Source organism: Anabrus simplex, chromosome 4, assembly GCF_040414725.1.
Source record: "Anabrus simplex isolate iqAnaSimp1 chromosome 4, ASM4041472v1, whole genome shotgun sequence".
Lineage (NCBI taxonomy): Eukaryota > Metazoa > Arthropoda > Insecta > Orthoptera > Tettigoniidae > Anabrus > Anabrus simplex.
Window position 1 is genome coordinate 37624729 of NC_090268.1, and position 22673 is coordinate 37647401.

The 22673-nt window shown below is 39.4% G+C and overlaps 1 protein-coding gene across 2 annotated transcripts in view; it reads left to right on the forward strand.

The window, feature by feature from the left end:
* Positions 1–22673, forward strand: part of Pgant9 (polypeptide N-acetylgalactosaminyltransferase 9) — a 455552-nt gene that overhangs the window by 222104 nt on the left and 210775 nt on the right. For both annotated transcript variants that reach the window (XM_067145039.2, XM_067145040.2), the window contains exon 2: positions 11832–12001. In XM_067145039.2, coding sequence (XP_067001140.1) covers positions 11832–12001 — 170 coding nt within the window. The remainder of the gene's footprint in view (positions 1–11831; positions 12002–22673) is intronic.

Consider the following 22673-nt stretch of genomic DNA (forward strand, 5'->3'; position numbering starts at 1 on the left):
GTCTTACGGAAAATAAATGATAGGAAAAGCGTTGTAGGATACGAAGTATTGTTCGCGCAGTCACGGAATTTATTTCGTAAGAGATCATCATCAGTAAATCATAACATCGTATAGAAAGAGATGCATTTCCTCGAGATATGCGATTGTGGCTTTCCGTTTGTTTGAGTCGTACGTATAATATTGAACGGCCGGAGACGTCAACGTGCCAGATTTTCGTCTCGTTTATACCTATACTTAATCGAAGATGGTTTCCGTGGTTTCCCATTTTCATATCAAGCAACTTCATAAAAATTTGCATGCCTACTGTGCGCTACGGTAAGATACATTTTGCTTTACAACCTGGCATGGGAATTGAACACATCGAACATTGTTCTGATGGGTTGCATATCCATATGTGGCTGAGAGGCGTGATCGTCGCCATAAGACCTGTCTGTGTCGGTGTGACGTAAAGTAACTTGTAGAAAAAAGGCGTATTCGAGCACCTTTAAATACCACCATACCGATTCGGGATCAAATCTGCCAACTTGAGCTCAGGCCGCTCAGCCTGTCATTTATTATTATTATTATTATTATTATTATTATTATTATTATTATTAAATGGACTTATATCCTCGTCCTGAGGCGGTGCAGCTCTTTCCAGACACATCCCCAATGTACGTTAACTGCATGTACCATTTTAATCATATCCCAGCACTTCTGCCATTCTTAAATTTCTATCAGTACCGGGCATCGAACCCGAACCTCCGACGACAGCAGCTAGTAGTGATAACCGTTCCTCTACATATCCCAGCATTATTAATTATTCTTATTCTTATTCTTATTATTATTATTATTATTATTATTATTATTATTATTATTATTATTATTATTATTATATACCATCTTTCGTCTGACTGAATATATAGCGTTATCACTACAATGTATAATAGATCCTTCGTTGTAGCCGAGTCACGACTTCGAAATTCGCTTCCATCTGCTGGCAGGAACTCTCACAATCAAATTTAAGACTGCATGTAGAGATTACCTGTTGAATAGCGCTGGCTGTTTCGTGTGATTGGCGACGTATGATAGGTTGTGTGGTTGTGGTAGCTAGGCTGGTGACATTACCATTTTACTGTACAGCTGAAGAACACTGTTGTTTATTATTATTATTAATATTATTATTATTATTATTATTATTATTATTATTATTATTATTATTATTATTATTATTATTATTATTATAACGTAAATGTACATAATATTTAGCTTTTAACTCATGTTCATAGATCACCTGTTTATGACCGTACTTATATTCCATTATTTTATTATGTACAGGTATTGTGTCCTGTTTATGCATTACTTATATTTTTCAGTGTGTTACTTTTTTCATTAAGACTTTCTCTTTTATTTAATTTTATGCTCCGGTCTTCTTTTTATTTTATTGTATTTTATTTTATCTTTTGGGATTTTCTTTCTTTGTTCGTTATATGTTCTCCAAATCCTTAATTTTTAGCTTAGTTACCTTTAATTTTACAATAGAATGATACATTTCCTTTATATACGTATGTATTATCTTGTCATTTACGGTGGTTAAGTGTAAGAGAGGGCCGCGAGCCCTAACTTCGCCACTGTTAAACTCAAATAAATAAATAAATAAATAAATAAATAAATAAATAAATAAATAAATAAATAAATAAATAAATAAATAAATAAATAAATAAATACATTTTCAAAGTTTTCGTGAATTGAATGCATTGTACTTTCGACGGATATGATACAGTTTATAACCTATAAAATCATACGGAGTAGACATAATAACACCTGTCCTAAAACGATGATTCAGAATATGACTTTCATGCTTCACTCGCTAACTTCTACATATAATAGACTGCTAGTATATTTTACTCTGCATAATTTCCGTGTCAGCTCGTACCAGTCATGAAAGACGAATCCGACCCTCGATCCATTGATTTCAGTTTTATTGTAATGGGATGTGAGTTTATAGTACTGTATGCTGCAATTTCTGTTCTGTTCCATTTACTGAGCGATTTATAGAACTCTTGTTATCTGTGCAAACACATTTCACATCTACTGTGATCTAAATTCCTCCTACATATTACGTTATAAAACAGGACGTGATTTCTATTAGCCTAGATAACTATATTTTCTGACTGGTTGTTATCACAAAGCTCACGCCGCGCTTTCCAACTGACTTGGAAGGCTTAAAGCGTTAAAGTTTTGGCTTCACTGTTAGTCACTTTTGATATATCCTTTTATTTCTGTTTTGTGTCGGTTTAATGTCACACTGAGCCATGAAAGGGTTTCAGCGTTATTCCTATTTTTAATTTCAGGTGTATATAGTTATAATCTTACTTGTGTCAGGCTCTTCACTGTCATCTGTCCTATCGGCCGTATATGCCATAGGGATGGTAGAAGGGGATTCAACACTAGTAAGGTGAGATGGCGAATTCAACTGGTATCCTATGTTCTCACACTGTTGGTGGAGGCGATAGAATAAAAATCGACTAAGAGGGTCTCTTAACTTGGGAGCGTGAGTTGATGACCACGGGGCCCCTAGCTGAGTTCGGGTATTGCTTCCAGTTACTTGTGCTAGGCTCGTCACCTCCAGCTATCCTATCTGACCTCCCTTGATCAACTCTTGTCCTTTTCCGACCCCGATGGTATTAGAGCACTCGAGGCCTAGGGAGTCTTCTATTTTCATGACCTTCGTTACACATATCTTTGTTTCCGATACCTTCATTTTTGGAGTGTCGGATCCCTTCCATTTTTCTCTCTGTCTAGTGTTAAAAGAGGATGGTTGCCTAGTTGTACTTCCTCTTAAAACCACCACCACCACCTCTGTGGATGAGTGGTAGACTGTCGGCTTCCAGATCGCAAAATTGCAGGTTCAAACCCGTTGGAGGTAGTAGAATTTTTAAAGGGCTGAAAAAAATGTCCATTCGGCAGTCCATGTGTCGGTATGTAAAAGATCTCTAGTGACACACTTGTTGTTTATCCGAGAAAATTAATTAAAACTCAGTCGTACTTCGCCCAACAGAAATCTGTTTTCCTATCATCTGACGGAGTAAAATAGAACGTCGAAGTTGACACACACTTACCCTGGATGGCGTCAACTCGAAATGATTGCATGCAGTACGGGGTCGAGGATGAGGTGAAATGAAATTATATGGCATGTAGAAACATGTGAAGCAATCCTGACTTTACGTCTGATCTCAGATGATCTAGGATCGAATTAAGAAGGACAAGCCCACGTATGTGGCGTTCATAGATCTAGAAAAGGCATTCGATAATGTTGATAATGTTGATTGGATCAAGCTATTTGAGATTCTGAAGGTGATCGAGATCAGATATTGGGAACGAAGAATTATCTACAATCTGTATAAAAATCAGTCTGCAGTGATAAGAATCGAGGGCTTTGGAAAAGAAGCAGCAATCCAGAAAGGAGTTTGGCAAGGTTGCAGTGGTCCCCCCTCCTTTTCAATGTTTATATAGAATAGGCACAAAGGAAATCAAAGAGGAATTTGGACAGGGAGTCACAATTCAAGGAAAGGAAATCCAAACGCTAAGATTTGCCGATGATGTCGTTATTTTATCTGATACTGCAGAAGATCTAGAGAAATTCCTGAATGGTATGGACGGAGTCTTGGATAAGAAGTACAAGATGAAAATAAATAAGTCTAAAACAAAAGTAATGGAGTGCAGTCGATCAAAATCAGGTGATAGAGGTAATATTAGATTTGGAAATGGAGTCTTAAAGAAAGTAGGTGAATATTTTTACTTGGGTAGTAAAATAACGATGGCAGAAGAAAATGGAGACTAGCACAAGCAGGAAAAGTCCTTCTTAAGAAAAGAAATTTGTTCACTTGGAACATTGATATAGGAGGCTCCATAGCTAAATGGTTAGCGTGCTGGCCTTTGGCCACAGGGCTCCCGGGTTCGATTCCCGGCAGGGTTGGGAATTTTAACCTTGATTGGTTAATTTCGCTGGCACGGGGGCTGGGTGTATGTGTCGTCTTCATCGTCATTTCATCCTCATCATGACACGCAGGTCTCCTACGGGAGTCAAATCAAAAGACCTGCACCTGGCGAGCCGAACATGTCCTTGGACACTCCCGGCACTAAAAGCCATACGCCATTGATATAGGAATTAAACCTCTGTGGAGGTGACCAAGGTCGACAGCTGCAGTCGCATAAGTGCGGACAGTATACAATATTCGGGAGTTAGAGGGTTCGAACCCCACTGTCGACAGCTTTAAATATGGTTTTCCGTAGTTCCCCATTTTTACACTAGACAAATTCTGGGGTTGTGCCTTAATTAAGGCCACGGCCGCTTCTTTGGCACTCCTAGCCCCTTCCTGTCCCGTCATCGTCGTAAGACCTATCTGTTTTGGCGCGACGTAAAGCAACTTGTAAAAAATAAATTTAAAAATGTGACTGTGGAAGTGAATGCCTCCGAGTTATTGAAAAGGCTGGTCTGAGAGAAGCTGAGAAGATTGATTGGAAGATCCTTCGAAATAGAATGGGCACAAAGATCGTGGCTGGACAATACAAGTTGTGAGGACGAGGGGAACTATACCAGAAATTCAAGGAGCTTCCTGAAGTAAAACGGCAGAACAGCGAGTGGACTGCTGAGCTGTGAAGAAGGCCTCTAAAAATCCCTTAAGGCAAACAACTCAGTGTTAAAAACATCCTACGGATATAAGTTACGAACTTTAGGTAAATAAAGTGTAATAAATTATGAGAAATTAATCATCGTTATCCAGTTAATTAGATTAGCCGTTTGCCTTTTTCTACCACTATGAGCGCCAATGTGAGGCAATGCAGAATTTCAGTTTAGCTCTTATACTACATTCGGTGTGGTCATTTTTCAAAAAATCAAAAGCTCTTGAGGGTACACATTACAGAGAGAATTATCTAAAGAAGTTAATTTGGCTAGGATTTGAACAGAAAGGAAAACTAGTAATGAAACAAGCGATATTAGGCTGTTTTTCCGAAACTGCATTTAGGCCGGAAGGGATTTTCGAAATTCCTTAATTTTTTTAAGTTTGATAAAAGGCTCATAATTTGAAACGTTTCGAGGCCCTTCAGCCCTTCAACTTTCGACACAATTGAGGAAATTGCGTAATTGTACGTTCCTCGTAGTCTACTAAGAAATTATTTCAACATTAAAATGTGTAACAGTTGCTTCTTGTGATTTCTAATGGCCATTAACGTCTTTTTAAAAAATCCGTTTGTTCGTCTGTCTAATAAGTCATCGGCCCGGAGAACTTGGATCCTCAAATAACACCCCACATCTGTATTGAGACGCACCACTCGTGCTCAGCACCACCCATACCTCAGCAGGTTCTATACTGTCACAGCTATGGATGAGACTGAGACTTCAGTGGAAGCTACATCTACTTCATCTACCAAAAATAACAACGTGCTGAGCCTTCGATAATACAAAACAATTCCTTATATCAGCTTCATGCAATATAGTTCAGCTCATTTCCACACAACTCTAGCCTCCCTGCAGAGATACATTACTAGACAAATATTTTCAATCTTTATTGCAAAATTGCTTCTTAAGCATTTTACACGATATACAGTTCAAAATATTTATTGCGATATCCCTTTTAACGACGTATTGGATATAACGACGAAATCTAACGGCAAAACACTTTACAAATCGCTTATTACGATATATCGGATAAAACGGCGAATTTTTATCACAATTTCGGATAAATATATCGAATATAACGTCCAGTGTTGATTTTTGTTTGTTACGCGTCTAGAGATTGCTGACAGCAATATAAAGCTTATTTTCAAACTGTTGTTTTCAGTAGAGTGCAGATTTTAAAACACGGTAAGCATCGCTGTGATGATGGCGCAAAAGAAAGTGTTTAATATTGAAGAAAAGCCGTAAATAATATGGTGATTACAAAATGGGGAAACAAACTTCAGTATCACGAAGGAATTGGGTATATCACACTCAACGAATTACACAATTTGGAAGGACAGAGAGAACATCTCCTTTATTAGCCAAGACCGTGTGCGACATCACTGATCTATTTATATCGTTCCTACTTCTTTCTTCACTTATTATTTTATGTTTTGCTGACATGTAAATATTCGAACAAAAATTCCTCTCCGCCGCACTCCACAAATAATGTATTACATGTACACTACTTATTTCACTAATGTTTTTTGAAGTTTTAGCTTTATTCTGTTAATTAACCATGTAAGTTTGCAGTCTAAAACTTACAGATGGGATTTTTATCAACATAAAAGACTATTTGTGCGGCTGTCACCTTAAAAATCTTTAATCGGCGGTCCCTTTGGAGGCGTTATAACCGGTTTGGAATCTATTTTGAATTTATTTAATTAAGATATTTCAAATAGATACCTTTTCAGATCCCTTCATAATCCAGTATACAAATTTAACTGATCTGTTTCACGCCATTAGTCTATATTGAAAATTCTTGTCAGTGATTGGTCTGATAATGCGGATGACAGGATTTTACCACAGAATGGCAGCTTGTATTTAGGAACCGATGAACCTTGAGTAGCCTACATTCGTGCAGAGGCGTGCAGCTCTAACTTTTAGGGTTAGAATTTGCCACAGACTGGTAACGCAAGCGAGCAGGAGAGCCCTTCCGGCAACCCTGCTAACAGTGACGAGGTTGATTAATCTAATTAGAAACTCTATTACCCTCCAGGGTGTTAAAGGGTGTTCATATGAGACTAATAACATAAATAATTTAGCGGATCAACGAACATTTAATTTTGAAACTAAAGGTGGTGCAGATCTTTGCGGGTACACCCCAGTAGAGGTGCATGTACGATTTTAACCACATACCAACCCTCCTGCCATTCTTATATCTCTGGCAATACAGAGAATCGAACCCGGGACTCCAAGAATGGTAGCTAAGTGCAAATAGTTACACTAAAGAGGCGGACGTTTTAAGCTGATGAGGGGGTTGGGTAATGTGTGTATTCAACTAAGAACAAATTTGTAATGTTCAGTAAAAAAGTCTTCAGATTTCTTCGTGGTAGAATTCGTAGTTTTCTTTTACCATTTGTTTTACCTCCCATCTTATGGCGACGATGGGATAGGAAAGGGCTAGAAGTGGGAAGGAAGCGTCCGTGGCTTTAATTAAGGTACAGCCTCAGTATTTGCTTGGTGTGAAAGTGGGAAATCACAGAAAACTATTTTCAGGGCGCCGACAGTCGGGTTCGATCCTACTATCTCCTGAATGAAAGCTCGCAGCTGCGCGACCCTAACCGCACGGCCAACTCTCTCCGTAGTATTCGAAGAGACTTCAGAAATGTCAGATTAACATTACATGAATTATTATTGTTGTTGTTATTTACTTCGTCACACAAACGTTTATAATAAGCTATAACATTCAACAGCATATGTAGGCCTATCCCACATCAAACCTGCAATCCTGATAACAATATACGGACTTTAAGAAATTTGAGATGTTATGCGCTCCCAATCGAGTCTTGCACTGAAGTTTATATCCTTCTATCATCAACTCGGATTGTTAAGAAGATGGGAATACTTTTACTATAATTCTGTCAACGAAAGAAAATCTTGTAAGATCAAGTTCAGCTGTTGGCGGCGGTGACATGACCTCTTGGGTTATATCAATAACGAGTCAAGGCGAGCGTATCGACGCACATCATTACTGCGCCCGGCTCCATGGCTAAATGGTTAGCGTTCTGGCCTTTGGTCCCAGGGGTCCCGGGTTCGATTCCCGGCAGGGTCGGGAATTTTAACCATCATTGGTTAATTTCTCTGGCACGTGGGCTGGGTGTATGTGTCGTCTTCATCATCATTTCATCCTCATCATGACGCGCAGGTCGCCTACGGGAGTCAAATCAAAAGACTTGCACCTGGCGAGCCGAACTTGTCCTCGGACACTCCCGGCACTAAAAGCCATACGCCATTTCATTTCATTTTTTTCATTACTCCGCGACGTGTTCCTCGACCTTAACTAGGAAGTATGTAGAATTTTGTTTAAAATGTATGAATATTGTTTGAAAAATAGCATATCTTATTCTATAGGCGAAATATTTACTCAGCCACAGCTTTTCTGTTTATTTTATACCTAGGAGAGCTCGGTGCTTTAAATCGCAGTCCGGTGTGGCGAGTATCTTAGGACTCGGCGGAAGGTTCGGATCACTTGCCCGGAACCATCTTCATACGGTGTGACCTTGACACTTGTCCGAATTAACCATATATTTGAATGCTCTGTTTAGAGGAGGGGAACCATGTAATTATAGTCCGAATAATTTGTAAAGGTCCTGCGCGAGAATAAGTGAAATAAGTACCGTATTGGCAATACTGTATTTGTGAAGTACTATTGAGAGGAATTTTTCTTCTAACGTTTACATAGTACAACAGCAAAAATATGCCAGCAAAATACACAATAATAAGTGAGGAAAGAAGTAGCAACAATGCAAATTGATCAGTAATGTCGCACACAATCTTGGCTAATAAATGAAATGTTCTCATTGTTCTTCCAAATCGTAACAATTGTTGAGTGTCACACACTCAATTCCTTTGCAGAAAATGTTGTAAAATACGTCGTTTTATTCGATACAATAGACGATGTCGTACTAACCAATGTTTTAAATACCGAAAAATATCATCTGGACTCCATAGAAGTTGTAGGATTGATTATAGGAATAAGAAGCACCATTACTCACACATTTCACAACGTTTGTGAGAAATTTAATTTGGATATCCATTTTATTTCCGGCCCCGTGGTGTAGAGGTAGCGTGTCTGCCTCTTATCCGAAGGCCCCGGGTTCGATTCCCGGCCAAGTCAGTGATTTTTACCTGGACCTGAGGGCTGGTTCGAGGTCCACTCAGCCTACGTAATTAGAATTGAGGAGCTCTCTGACGGTGATATAGCGGCCCCGGTCTAGAAAACAAAGAATAACGGCCAAGAGGATTCGTCATGCTAACCACACTACACCTCGTAATCTGCAGGCCTTCGTGCTGAGCAGCAGTCGCTTGGTAGGCCAAGGTTCTTCAAGGACTGTAGTGCCATGGGGTTTGATTTTTTTATCCATTTTTTTAAGGACATTGGGTTAGCAGACCTGACAAGCTCGTTAACAAATAGTAAGAAATCATTTATAATCTGAGCTAAATCTTTGTCCTATAAGAAGTTCCTCATGGATTTAAAATTATTGACTGATACTATTTTATTAAGTAATAAGTGGGTTATTATATGGTATGACTATCATTTAAAGGCATATTTTATACGACCCTTGAAGTTATCAATCCCACGAACCTGCTACGCAGGCGTAACAGGGGGAGAGGTGATACTCCCACGTGGCGCGTCCCAGGTGGCGGATAGGGGGATCCTAACCGGCTTGCCGGCAGACTTGAGGGAAATAAAATCCCTCTCGCGGACCAAACACACACCCCCTGTGGGTGGGGGAGGCAGACGAATAATACACCCACGGTATCCCCTGCCTGTCGTGAGAGGCGACTAAAAGGGGCGACCAAGGAATGATTGAATTAGAACCATGAAACTATTTTTTATTCGTACCATCACGCGGGGAACACCATGGGTCGCTTTTACTTGCGAGTAGTACCACTCTGTTAGGTACTGAATAGTTTTGTGATTCGTAGCACTCAAGCGGGGTTCAGTGTGGGTTTCCAGTACCCGTGAGTCGTACCCATGTGAGCAACACCACGGGTCTGGGCGTTGCCTGTGAGTTGTACCACTATATGAGCGACACCGTGGGTCTGCGTTGCCAGTGATTAGTACCCACTATGTGAGGAACACCACGGGAATGCCGGCGCCCGTGATTAGTACACCTAGGTGAGGAACCTCGTCGGTTTGCGTTGGCTATTTATTTATTTATTTATTTATTTATTGTCTTGTTTTATATGGCGGGACTCAGGCTATGAAGCCTGCTATTCTGTCCGACCATACATACACCTACATGAAAAGTTAAATACACACTAAATTATCTACTGTTTAATATCTTAAGGTAGCAATTAAATGATTTAATTAATGTAATACTTAGCTATGATCTAATCCTACTATGTTATAAGAAATTATTATTATCCATTAACCAGGTTTGACAGAGTTTCTTAAAGCGGAGGTGGTTTGACACGCTCCTAATTTCAGCAGGTAGGGAATTCCAAATTCGGCTGGCGGCGACTATAAATGATCTACTGTAGCCAGTTGAGCGGTGAATGGGAATGCTTAGTACTGCGGTGGATGATGATCTGGTAGGAATACTAGAAGGTGATGCTAGGTAATGGAATTGTGTGGCAAGGTATTCAGGTGTGTTAAGGTTCAGTATACGATGTAACAGGGAAAGAGTGTGTAAATTTCGTCGCTCTCTTAAGCGTAGCCATGAAAGCCTAGAAAATGCGGGAGAAATATGGCTAAACCTTGGTATATCTGAAATAAATCGAACGCATGCGTTATGTGCCTTTTGGAGCTTGTTGGAAAGTGAGGCATTCAGGTTACTGTATACTACGTCACAGTAGTCGAATATTGGCATTACCATACTTTGGATAAGCAGTGAGTGGCGCCATTTTGTGAGAAACACCCTAGGTCTGCGTTACCTGTACGAGGTACAATACTTGTGAGTAGTACCTTAATGTTTGGAACACCGTGAGTTTACGCTTTGATTAGCACCGCAGCTTGAGAAATACCATGGTTCTATTTTACTCGCGACATGTACCATTCTGAGGGGCCTTAGATCTGGATATTGGACCCGTTTAGACATCAAGCATCCTCGATTGATGATTGTGCTTCATGAGTGGGCCCTTGGTCAGTAATGAATTATCTATAATCTTTTTTGAGTTGGATCCACTCATTTTTTGTTTGCTCGTTTTTTGTTGTTGTTTTTTGATTTTTGGTTCATGTCCATCCATTCCTTCTTCATGACGATTTTTTTTTATTTTGGTCAGTGGATGATTTTGAATTTTTGTTGTAATTTCATTTCGTACCATTAGGGGCCGATGACCTCGATGTTAGGCCCCTTTAAACAACAAGCATCACATCATCATCAAGTTATCAATCAACTGTTTATGTAAGCCTGGTCTGTTTGGGAACCTCCAAACGGGAGAAGCAGAAATAAATGCATTTCTCTCTAGGATTTAAACTGGACCGTTAGATTTCGCCGATATATGTAACGTCGTTAAAAGCGACGTCGCAATACACGTTTCGACTGTATATATTGATATCTGTTTAAGGTTGAAGTGACCCCCGTGAAATCTACGACGAACGCAACTCAGGATCAAGCAACTGAACAAATCTCTCGAAACCACTTAACTGGCACTTAACTAACCGTGATCAAACGGTAACATTGGGCAAAATTTGTATCTACCCTTTCCCATTTATTTAGCAGTTCCATAGTCGAAATGATTTGTCCATGATCTCGAATGCCAATAAGAACAACCCCACCACTCCACTCTTACCTTCGTGCAAGAAGTGTCACAGTCTTAATCATCCAAACCTCGGCTTTCTCACGACAGTGAATGACCAAATGTCACTAACTCCCGGGAACAGATGGAGTCGCACCACACAGGTGAACATTCTCAAGTGTTAACGTAGTTTCTGTTCACGAATATGCCTGGTTGAGAGCACATCCTGTGTATTTCCAACTCTCGCCTCAGTTAATTGCGTATACAGTAAAAGAGCAGATAATATGGTTAAATAATTCGCTACCGAGCAATATCGAAATATTATCTCTGTATGTTCTTCTTCTCAGATTGTTGCAGTGAACTGTGTAATGCAATTATTTGTTAGTTAAGTTCCCTTAGCTGTTACGGAAACACCAACTAACCAGAATACTATGTTTTACAGGTGTAAGGAACCGGGCCGGTACCTGGAGAGCCTGCCGTCGACGTCAGTAGTTATCTGCTTCCACAACGAGGCGTGGTCTGTATTGCTGAGAACTGTCCACTCCGTACTAGATCGCTCGCCACCGCACCTGCTCAAAGAGATTGTCCTCGTGGATGACTTCTCCGACATGCGTAAGTACCTCTCACCCATCTCATGACTCACATTTAGTTGTTGTTTTTTTTTCTGTAGTAGTTACACCTATTTAATCAATGATTCATTTTCTCTACGAACACGCCACAGTGATGTTTTCTGTTTTTATGATGTTCGTTCCCTAAATATTATTATACAATTTAACCAGCACCAAAATTATCTCAAGGATGTAGATTAGAATTATTTAAGATTGCATCTCAATATTTTAAATGGTAGTTGTATCCTCTGCCGGCCCCTTGGCGTAGGGGTAGCGCAACGGCCGAGAGGATTTGTTGTGCTGACCTCATGGCACCTCGTAATCTGCATGCCATCAGGCCGAGGAACAGTCGCATGGTAAGCCATGGCCCTTCGAGGCTGTTGCGCCATGGGGTTTGATTTGTCTTCTACTGGCTCTGAAATTTTGTTATTAACTTTAAAAAGTAACTTTTTTTTAAATTTGATGATTATGTTTGTTGTTTAAAGGGGCCTAACATTTGTGAAAAACCTACAACCTGTTTTCTAATCATTGACCGGGTCAGGGATGGAATGAATGAAGTCCCCATCTTGCGGCGAGGATAGGAATTGTGCCGGCTGCCGAAGCCTGTCGCACTCCTCTGGGGCAATGATTAACGATTGACAGGTGAAATGAAATGATAGTCGAGAGTGTTCCTGGAATGAAAGATGATAAGGAAAAGCGGAGTACCCGGAGAAAAACCTGCCCCGCATCCGCTTTGTCCAGCACAAATCTCACATGGAGTGACCGTGATTCGAACCATGGAACCCAGCGGTGAGAGGCCGATGCGCTGCCGTCTAAGCCACGGAGGCTATTAACATCTATCTCAGTGCACTGAGGTACTTTTCACAATAAAATTAGGAAGTGAAGGTAGAGTCGACCAGCTCCAGTTGACTATGACTTCAACGTAAACGTGAATTTTGTCAAAGAATTTCCACGCTGAATCTCGACATTCTTTTCCTTTTTGTCATCAGCTTGGGAGGGGGGTAGGGAACTTTATATTTGCACTCTTGACTATATTACCATTATTTCTGTTAATGATTTCTGCAAAAAAAGACCCAGAATATCTAAGTAATTCTGTATTGAAATGATTATCCATAAACACACTTCTCCGGTCACGTGTTATTTGAGAGGTCATGTACCTAGCCCCGAGACAGAAATGTAATAAATATTCGTTGTTTAACGATCCTGCAGTTTATATGGATTTTTTTAAATGGCACTGTGTCGATTTTTTCCTACTCGTTTAATATCGCATCAACACTAAGAGGTTTCCGGCGACGGGAGGACGGAAAAGGGCTAAAATCGTGTTAAAATCGGAAACCACGGAAAACTATCTTCATAGATGCCGACGATGGGATTCTAACCCACTATCTCCCGAATGCAAACTCACAGCTACGCGACCCTAACCGCACGGCCAGCTCACTTGGCACAGTAAAGAAAATGTTTCCTCTCGAGACCTCTATGGTGCCAGAAGCAATTTCAACCAGGATCAAGTCTGATTATCTCTAGCGCAGGACAAGGACTGTCCAACTGTGCCATTCAGGTCGGCCCCCCAAAATGAGTATCGATAAAAAAAAGTAATGTATTTATAATATAAGTGCGAAAAGAGCTCTATTACAAAATGAGTTTGAGCGTTTTGGAGTGTTCATTTCCGGAAGAGTGTTTCTATGAAATGACGTACTTTCTCGAGCTTAGCACCAGGATAGCGTATCTCAAAGTCGCTTCTCAGGAAGCAAGAACATTTGATGAACTAGGTCTTGTTTTGTATGCAGGGTGTAACAATAATGTACGGGAAAACTTTCAGGACACAACCACCATACGTAGCAGAAAAAGACGTGTTTATTCTACAGCTAGAAATTGCGTTCTAAGATGAAATGAAGCGCTTCCGGATCCATGTCCTTATAACACATTTTCTTCTTTCCCGCGTGAGGAATGTGTTTGAAATGTTTGCCTGCCCTATTGTCATACCTGCATAACCGGTTATATACAGGGTGTAGGTCTATCAGAACTATGCCGACAAAAAAATCAGGGATGCTGTTCGTCTTATGTTAAGAATGATGGTGGAATCAGATTGACGGAGAAAATATTTTTTCTCGAGAAAATGAGGTTAGTCTGTTACTTCAGGGTCCACGATTCAATTTGACGAAGTTGCCGTATTTTCTGTGCCAGAGAGCCAGCCGCTGCCTGTTGCTGTGCGTCAGAGAAGAGAAGGGAGGGAAAGTGGGAAGTGGAAGACAGAGGTAATGCTCGGTGCGAATGCACAAGTTTATCGTTCGTTTCTCATAGTCGCTTCCCAGCCACAGTAGGCAGTGTACAGTTCGTTCTGCACAAATTGACTACAATGCGAACCCCGTAGAAAGAGAAGAGGAACTTGTACCACGAATACAGATAGCTTTCTAGGTCGTTCGCGATACACCACACATCCTCAACAGAGTCCATAGGTCATAACTACACCGTTGTGAACTTTGCATAGAAACAGGGGGGGGACATAGTGAACATCAACTGTGATCAAACCACTGGGCTTGTTGTTTCCTTCGTTCTGCATTTCATTCCATGTACAATGATTTGAGTGAAGGGATACACAATCGTGTGTAGGCAGCGTTCCATCTTCGCTTGTTAAATACAGCAGAGTCTCGTTAATCCGAACTAATTGGGACCGGAGTCTGTTCGGATTACGAAATTTTCGGATTAACCGGAAAATGTTTTCTAATAATAATGTTATTGTTTTTACGTCCCGCTAACTACTTATACGGTTTCCAGAGACGCCTAGGTGCCGGGATTTTCTTCCGCAGCAGTTCTTTTACGTGCCAGTAAATCTACTTACACGAGGTTGACCTATTTGAGCACCTTTAAATACCACAGGACTGAGCCAGGATCGAACCTGCCAAATTGGAGTCAGAAGGCCAGCGCCTCAACCGTCTGAGGAAAATATTTTCTACAATACAGTACATACTGTAGTTTGAAGTGTTCATTCGTTAGCAGTTACATTCATAAAATACTGTATAAAATTACAGTAGGGTAGTTAAGAATCCGTAGAAGAATAAACGACAATGAAAATGACATTACCGAGTGGATGGAACCTGACTGTCATCAGTTCCAAACAGACCAAGAAATTGTAGCTATGGTGGAGAAAGAACATGGAGTTGATGAGGAATAGAGTAACGACAAAGAAGACCACAATGAACAACTAGTGTCACATTCAGATGCTGTGGCCACCTTACGAGTAGAACTTGCCGTACGCTACGTCGAGCCAACTTCCCTGCTACGCCCACTGATGTGATGCTTATGAGACGCTGGTTTAACACTGCACCTTCGAGTAGGTTCCTATCACTACGGCAAAACAAACTAACAGACTTTGTAAAGATAAACGACCAGTGGTTGATGGTTTATGATGTGTAATTATGTTTTATTAAGTTATTCTATTAAAATATGACTAATAAAATGCAAGTAAATCTTCATTCTATAATAGGTTCTTTCATTTCAATAAGGAATATTTCAGTTCGGATTCGCCGGACTTTCGGATTAACGGGGTTCGGATTAACGGGACTCTAGTGTAATAAAGAACGTTACTACAACGAACAGGCGAGAGTAGAAACGATCTGGTTCATTCCTTGACTGACAAGTGTGTCGTAATTAGAGTATGTTCTTGTACTGTGTGTGCAGTTACGGCTGTTGACTAAACGAACTGTGCATACTCGCGGAGCATTATCTCTGTCTCCATCATACACCCCACTTCCCCTCCCTCCCCTTCTCTTCCCTGAAGCATGGCAGCGGCTTATGCTCTGACATAGCAAATACGATGAGTTCGTCAATTTGAATCGCGCGCCCGGAAGTAACAAAGTACACACATTTTCTCGAAAAGAAAAATGTTCTCCGCCAATCCGATTGCACCATTGTTTTTAACGTAACACGAAGAGCACCCTGATTTTTTTTTCAGTCGGCATAGTTCTGATTTACTCAGTATATTTGGCAGTTTGTATATCAACAACAGATTACTGAAGGACGTCATGTAACTACATGAAGTGTTACATCTGTGATATAAAACTTCTTTCTATAAAATAAAAGTACCGAAGTCAGTTACTCTATAGACAAGCATTTAAACGCCCTTGACTAACGTTGTTTTGACATTCTTTCATTCTAAATAATTAAACCCGTGATATACAACTATACGTTCATTTAGAAACGAATTTAGTCGAACATATTCTACTTTGACAGAAAGTGTTTTTCATCTAAATAATGAAACTCCTAATATGTACCGTTTTAGCTATTTTTGTAGACACGCTATTAAAACGGCGACTTAAGATATCAGAAAAAAGTATACAGGTCAGAAAGGAATTGTTCATATTTTATTTAGGATACCGCCTTGTGGAAAGATATCTATATTAAGAAAAATACACATTTCCAGAAGGCGGTGATCTGATAGTCAAGTTTGTTGTCGTGTTGTTATAAAAGGCATTAGAACATTAAGGCAGATAGCATTTAGTAGGGAGCGTGCGGAAAATGAGCGCGGAAAAATATTCCGCACTCATTACAGAGAAACAAATTTTCAGTGGCTAATTTCTGGACGTAGCCACTGTCTTTCCGCACTTTTGTAGACAAAATAATATAGTTGGCACAGGAACGACACAAGATAAACTGCACGACGGTGAAAAAAAGAAGAAGAATAAGAAGAAGAGGATGAGAACGATCTCTTCAGAATACCGTACCAGTTGTTCCTCTCGTCCTTCAACCTTACTTCGTAGGAATGTCGATGCTTACGGTTCTCTGGAGTATGAAGCTCCATAAGTGTAGTGTAATCCTCTTTTAATTAAAGTTAGGGGTGGCCAGTTGTACTAACGAGATCAAATCCATTTCTCTCAGCTACAGGTTTGAGGCATAAATCCCGAGGCTTACGCTGCTCGATGTTTGCATTATCTGCGCTGAGCGGGAAGCACAGCTCGCACCACGTAAGCCTCAAGATCAACTACCTCTTAGATTCCACACACACGGGATGTATGTGTGTCTGTAGAGCGAAATGTAAGCGTAGTTTCTATCTAAAGCTCGAACCCAGTAGCGACATATCTTCTCGACATAATATGGTTTCGCCGCAGTATGTATTTGATAAATGATCATTATAGGCCTCATTTTTACGTTTAATCTCTTTGGGGCTTTTCAGTTGTGAAATTACCAGCGTTTCGTCCCAGTGTAGTAGTAGGCTCATCAGTTGGATTGCTACACCTTTCCAAGACACTGGCGGCTAATGCGCCGTAGAGACACCACTGCAAGCCTAATATGTGCGACAATGCAGTGACGGTGCATTAGGGGAAGCATGTGCCTCCTCTTGTACGCTGGTAATTTCACTATTGAAAAGGCGTAAAGGGCTTAAATGTTTTTAACATTTGCAATCGTTGAAATTAATTATGGTTTCCTTCTGAGAACTTAATTTCTTATATAATTTATCTGTTTAAGGTATGTATTCACGTTTGAAATTGATAGTGACTTAGGTCCAAATATTCAATATTTAGTTTTTGATGTCATATAAAAACCTGACGTTTCTAGTTTGCAAATACGTAATTATAATTGACCTGAGACATATAACAAGGCCGTAAATTGCATTTAAATCGACCGCTGTCCACACAATTCCTCATTTCGGTGGCGTTGTCAAGCTCATATTTGCACACTGTCAATTTGTCCACAATCCTCATTATTCAGTCCGATGATTTTGCCGGAGCAGAATCTACACTCACTAAAGATCTCTGCAGAATTGATAATTATTTTAAAACCTGGCGACTGAAACCAAACATAACACAAACAGAGGTCAGCTGCTTTCATTTGAGCAACAGACAGGCCAATTATGTCCCTCAGGTTCAATTCAGAGGTCATATACTGAAGTTCAATCCACATCCAAAATATCTAGGCGTTTCCTTGGATCGATCCTTAACTTACAGCGAACATGTACGCGAAACATCAGCCAAGATCAAAACGCGCAATAACATCCTGCACAAACTCACAGGAATAAGCTGGGGCCCATCTGCATCCACCCTCCGAACTACAGCACTTGCGTTAGTATACCCAGTAGTCGAATACTGCTGCCCAGTATGGCTCAACAGTGCCCATACAAAGAAGATAGACTCTCAGTTAAACGATACAATGAGGACTATATCAGGAATCATCCAATCCACACCAGTTACCAGTTCTTTCAAATATTCCACCTCCTCATCTCCGAAGACAAATGGCACTGAAGAAAGAATGGCTTAAATGCTGTGGTAACCCTCTCCTACCAATGCATCAAGACTGCTTACATGAAGATCTCGGGCTGAAATCTAGGAAACCTTCTTGGTTACTAGGAAAGAGGCTAGCCCAAGATGAATTTCGTACTAACACTGCTTGGCGCGATGGGTGGCCAGCTTCAAACCCTGACAGATTAGGTCTAATTTCGGATCCAGTTGTGCAACCTCCTGGTTTCAACTTACCAAGAAAAATTTGGTCATCACTTAATCGGATCAGAACTCAACATGGCAGATGCAACTTCTGGAAACACAAGTGGAAGGTTATCAGCGACCCTTATTGCGACTGCTCTGTGCCCACTCCGAAGATTCAGTGGGATAATGAAGGACATTCACGAGGCCAGTGATGAAGCTGTGAGTTGGATAACAAAACGGGACATTCAGCTTTAGCAGCAATGCAGATATTGATGAGCTCAAATGTACAAATGTTTTTTGTCTTATTACGTACTTGTTCTGTGTATATAGATGAAACTTTTTTTCTGTAATTGTACATATTTGTAAATAACCAAACTGTAACAATGTATCCTCATGCCATACGAGATATATATATAATTCAAAATATCATAGTGTCCTCAGATTTTAAGTTATACAATTCAGTGACATGTAAGATTTAATCCCATTAAACGTAGAGCGGTGTGAGCTAAACATGTTCATAAATAAGACATAAAAAGATACCACAAGAAAAAGCAAACATTTTGAATTTCATGAAAAATATATCCAGAAATGATCACATCAGCTAATTCTTATATTCTGTTCAGTTCAGCTCGTTTTAAGGAATATTAGGATATATTCTGTGAAGAAAATAATTGTAAATGAACTATTTTTCAAAACATTACGGTTTTAATAAATTAATAAAGAATGTTGAAGTTTATTTAAAAACAGTACACTGTGTGTGAAATTTTGTTAGTGTAAATATTTTCCCCTATATGCAAGTGTTTCCCTATACACATTTCAAACTAATTGGTTGCACAGCTTAGATTTTGGTGTGAAAAGTCGGCTGTTGTCTAGCGGTTAGCTTGCTGATGAACATGGGTTCTGTTCACTTAGATTTAAGTGTACAGTAGCTGGTGGAGTGGAATGAGATGTTTATCCGGTACAGCGAGCAAGTTTCTGAAGCTCCTTGACATGAGAAGACACCTGTCACGATGTTCCATGCTGCTGATCCTGAATACTTTGTGACAGCCCAGTGATATCATAACTACCTTCATGTGAAAGCGGTCGCGGATCGAATTTCGGCCAATGCATGTGGGATATTTGCAAATTAAAAGTCACATCTTATAGTTTGGATTCCATGTAGGCCTAATAATTGATGTCTCGTAGCTATGATCATGGTATCAACAGTCTCGTAAAACTAAAATCTTGAGTTCTGTTTATCTTCGTAAATTGCGAAGTTATGAAGTTACGAACTGAGGGAATACCACAATATAATATTCTCAGAAAATTATAATTAAAATATATTCATATTTTCTTCATAGCAATAATAATAATAATAATAATAATAATAATAATAATAATAATAATAATAATAATAATAATAATAACATTCATCCAGCTCTTTCTCCACCGATCTTCAGTTCAGAGGTTCCCGAGTTAATGCCCGACCAGGTCAAGGATTTTCTTCGCGTCTGGTTAATTCCTCTGGCTCGGGGAGCTGCATTGTTGTGATTGGTTACATACTTACATCTTCAGTTACACACATCACTCCCAATTGCCATAAAAATACGTAATAATAACTGAATACGTAGAGTTTACATAGGGTTAGGATCCGGCCGAAAAGCTAGGCCAAGTCCACACATGGGATGTGGATTGCGTCGTCCATCCCACGAAAATATGACAAAAGCAGCGAAGAAATAATAATAATAAGAAGAAGAAGGTATGAAACAAATATTATCTGAGTGAATAGCAAGAGCAATCTAAAAGTCTAGTGTCGGTGGAATATATAGTTAGCGTGCAATTACCCGATTTCAATTTCTACATAGAAAATATGAGATCAGTTTCACGTTCTCTGATGTTAACAGAGTTGGATCACGTGATTGTTATTTACCTTTAAAATATTTTCTGGAACATTTTTATGTGAATAACTTTGTCGTGTTTCTTTGCGTTCCTGAAGTATCCTTCCTTTTGAAAAATGAATCCCCTTGGCTATTTGTTTCGTGCAACAAATAGGTTATCTGAGAAGAAGGAACGTTACAGGCAATTTTTCTTTCGTGAAGGTCAGCAGACAAATGGGCCCATCGTAGCAAAGTACAGCGCAAGACAGGTTGTCGGCACCTAAATCCACTCATGACAATGTATCGATCTTGGTGGACATTTGTCTTCTGTTCTACCACAGGTTAGAACGTTGTGATTTGTAGACTGTTGTTACGATGTTATCCCGTTCTTGAACAATGTTATTCTATTTAAAAGTATGTAAATGTAGCACTATCATTTACTGCTTTAAAAATATCTTCATGACAGGATACAAAATCAGTTTCAGAAGACTGTAAAATGTCGTAGAATTATTTATTTATTTATTTATTTATTTATTTATGTATTTATTTATTTATTTATTTATTTATTTATTTATTTATTTATTTATTTATTTATTTATTTATTTATTTATTTATTTATTTATTTACTCAGGTAAGTTGCAAGATGATAAGATTATGTAATGACAGAGTTATCAATGAAAGAAACTACAAACAAAATGCATGTTAATTTACTCGCTATCATAATCATTACAAGACATACAAATAACTAACTAAATAACTAAATAACTAACAGTATGTATCCGAAAATTATATAGTTGAAAAATGAATAGATCAATTCCTCTCAATGCCCCATGAATGAGCCTTTTCTCAAATCTTCCTGTAAGACCGGTCAGTCAAACCGTCCGTAAAGTTCTGTGTCATTGAAATTTTACTCTATGCAGGAATTCCTTCAGTTCCTTGACATTGTCGTTATTTTTTCTCTCCTTCATATTCATTTCTGCAGTCCGACTCGTTGGCTGAACGGTCAGCGTACTGGCCTTCGGTTCAGAGGGTTCCGGGTTCTATTCCCGGCCGGGTCGGGGATTTTAACCTTAATTGGTTAATTCCAATGGCACGGGGGCTGGGTGTATGTGTTGTCTTCATCATCATTTCATCCTCATCACGACGCGCAGGTCGCCTACGGGATTCAAATAGAAAGACCTGCACCTGGCGAGCCGAACCCGTCCTGGGATATCCCGGCACTAAAAGCCATACGACATTTCATTTCTTCCAGTTCTGCAAGGGATTACCTGGCCACTAGATTACATTAATGCCTCTGCGCTAGAACCACTTCTTAGTGGACTTGGAACGATGGACTGATGTATTGCTTTGCTGGAATACTCAGAGGACTCTGTGTCAGGCTTCTTCTGCAACTTGCAAAAGATGGCCTTCAAACACTTTCTGACAATCTGTGGCTCTCATACGACCTGAGGGAAAAGATACACGAAACCATACCATCTGTTAGAAAATATCTGTTCTTCTTTCCTAAAATCTTCCCAGCAGTATGAACAACCATCATCGAAATTGAATTTCTTTTCATCACTGAAGATTACAAACTTCAATTATTCTTTCCAAATCTCTCCAACTCTCTCGCCTCATAACTCTGTTTTCCTTGTGCTTTAACGTCATATGATGCTGCTTCTTTTTTCTTTCTTGTAATTTAAAATGTTGCTCTGATTGATCATCATGGATTATTTAGACCTGTAGACACCGGTAGTGGGATGTTATGAGACTTGCCCTGGCGTTGTTCCGTAAATACTAAGCTTCCAAGTGACTACTCCTTTTGAATAGGTGTTAGATTCTGTAGTTTTCCAGGCAACTTCTTTTGTCCGTAATTTCCTTTAAATTCAGGAAATTGTTCATCATGTTAGGTAATCTGCCAATTCTCTTTACTGTTTCCCGGGAAGTAATTCCAGAAATGTAGGCTATAGTAGGATAATAGTGACTTCCGTCATATTTTGACCTTGTCCTATAACCTTCATACACAGGGAAATAGAAACATCAAGTATGTCACGCTGCAGTTTTAGTCAAGAAGGAACTGGACGCTGAAACAGTATTTCTTATCATTTTGCAACATGTCATTTTAAAGTACTTATCTCTGTTATTGAACTTTACCAATAACAAATAACCTCGCTATGATGTATGTCCTTGTTTTACATTGCATAAACGGTTTCACGCTACGATTGTTTACTACGCCCGAACACCACAGAAATATAGTGGTCTTATCAACCTGAAGCACAGATTATTATTATTATTATTATTATTATTATTATTATTATTATTATTATTATTATTATTATTATTATTATTATTATTATTATTATTACGGAAACAAATGCTAAAAAGTAGTCTCTATTTTATTTGAAGTACAGTAGATATAACCAAC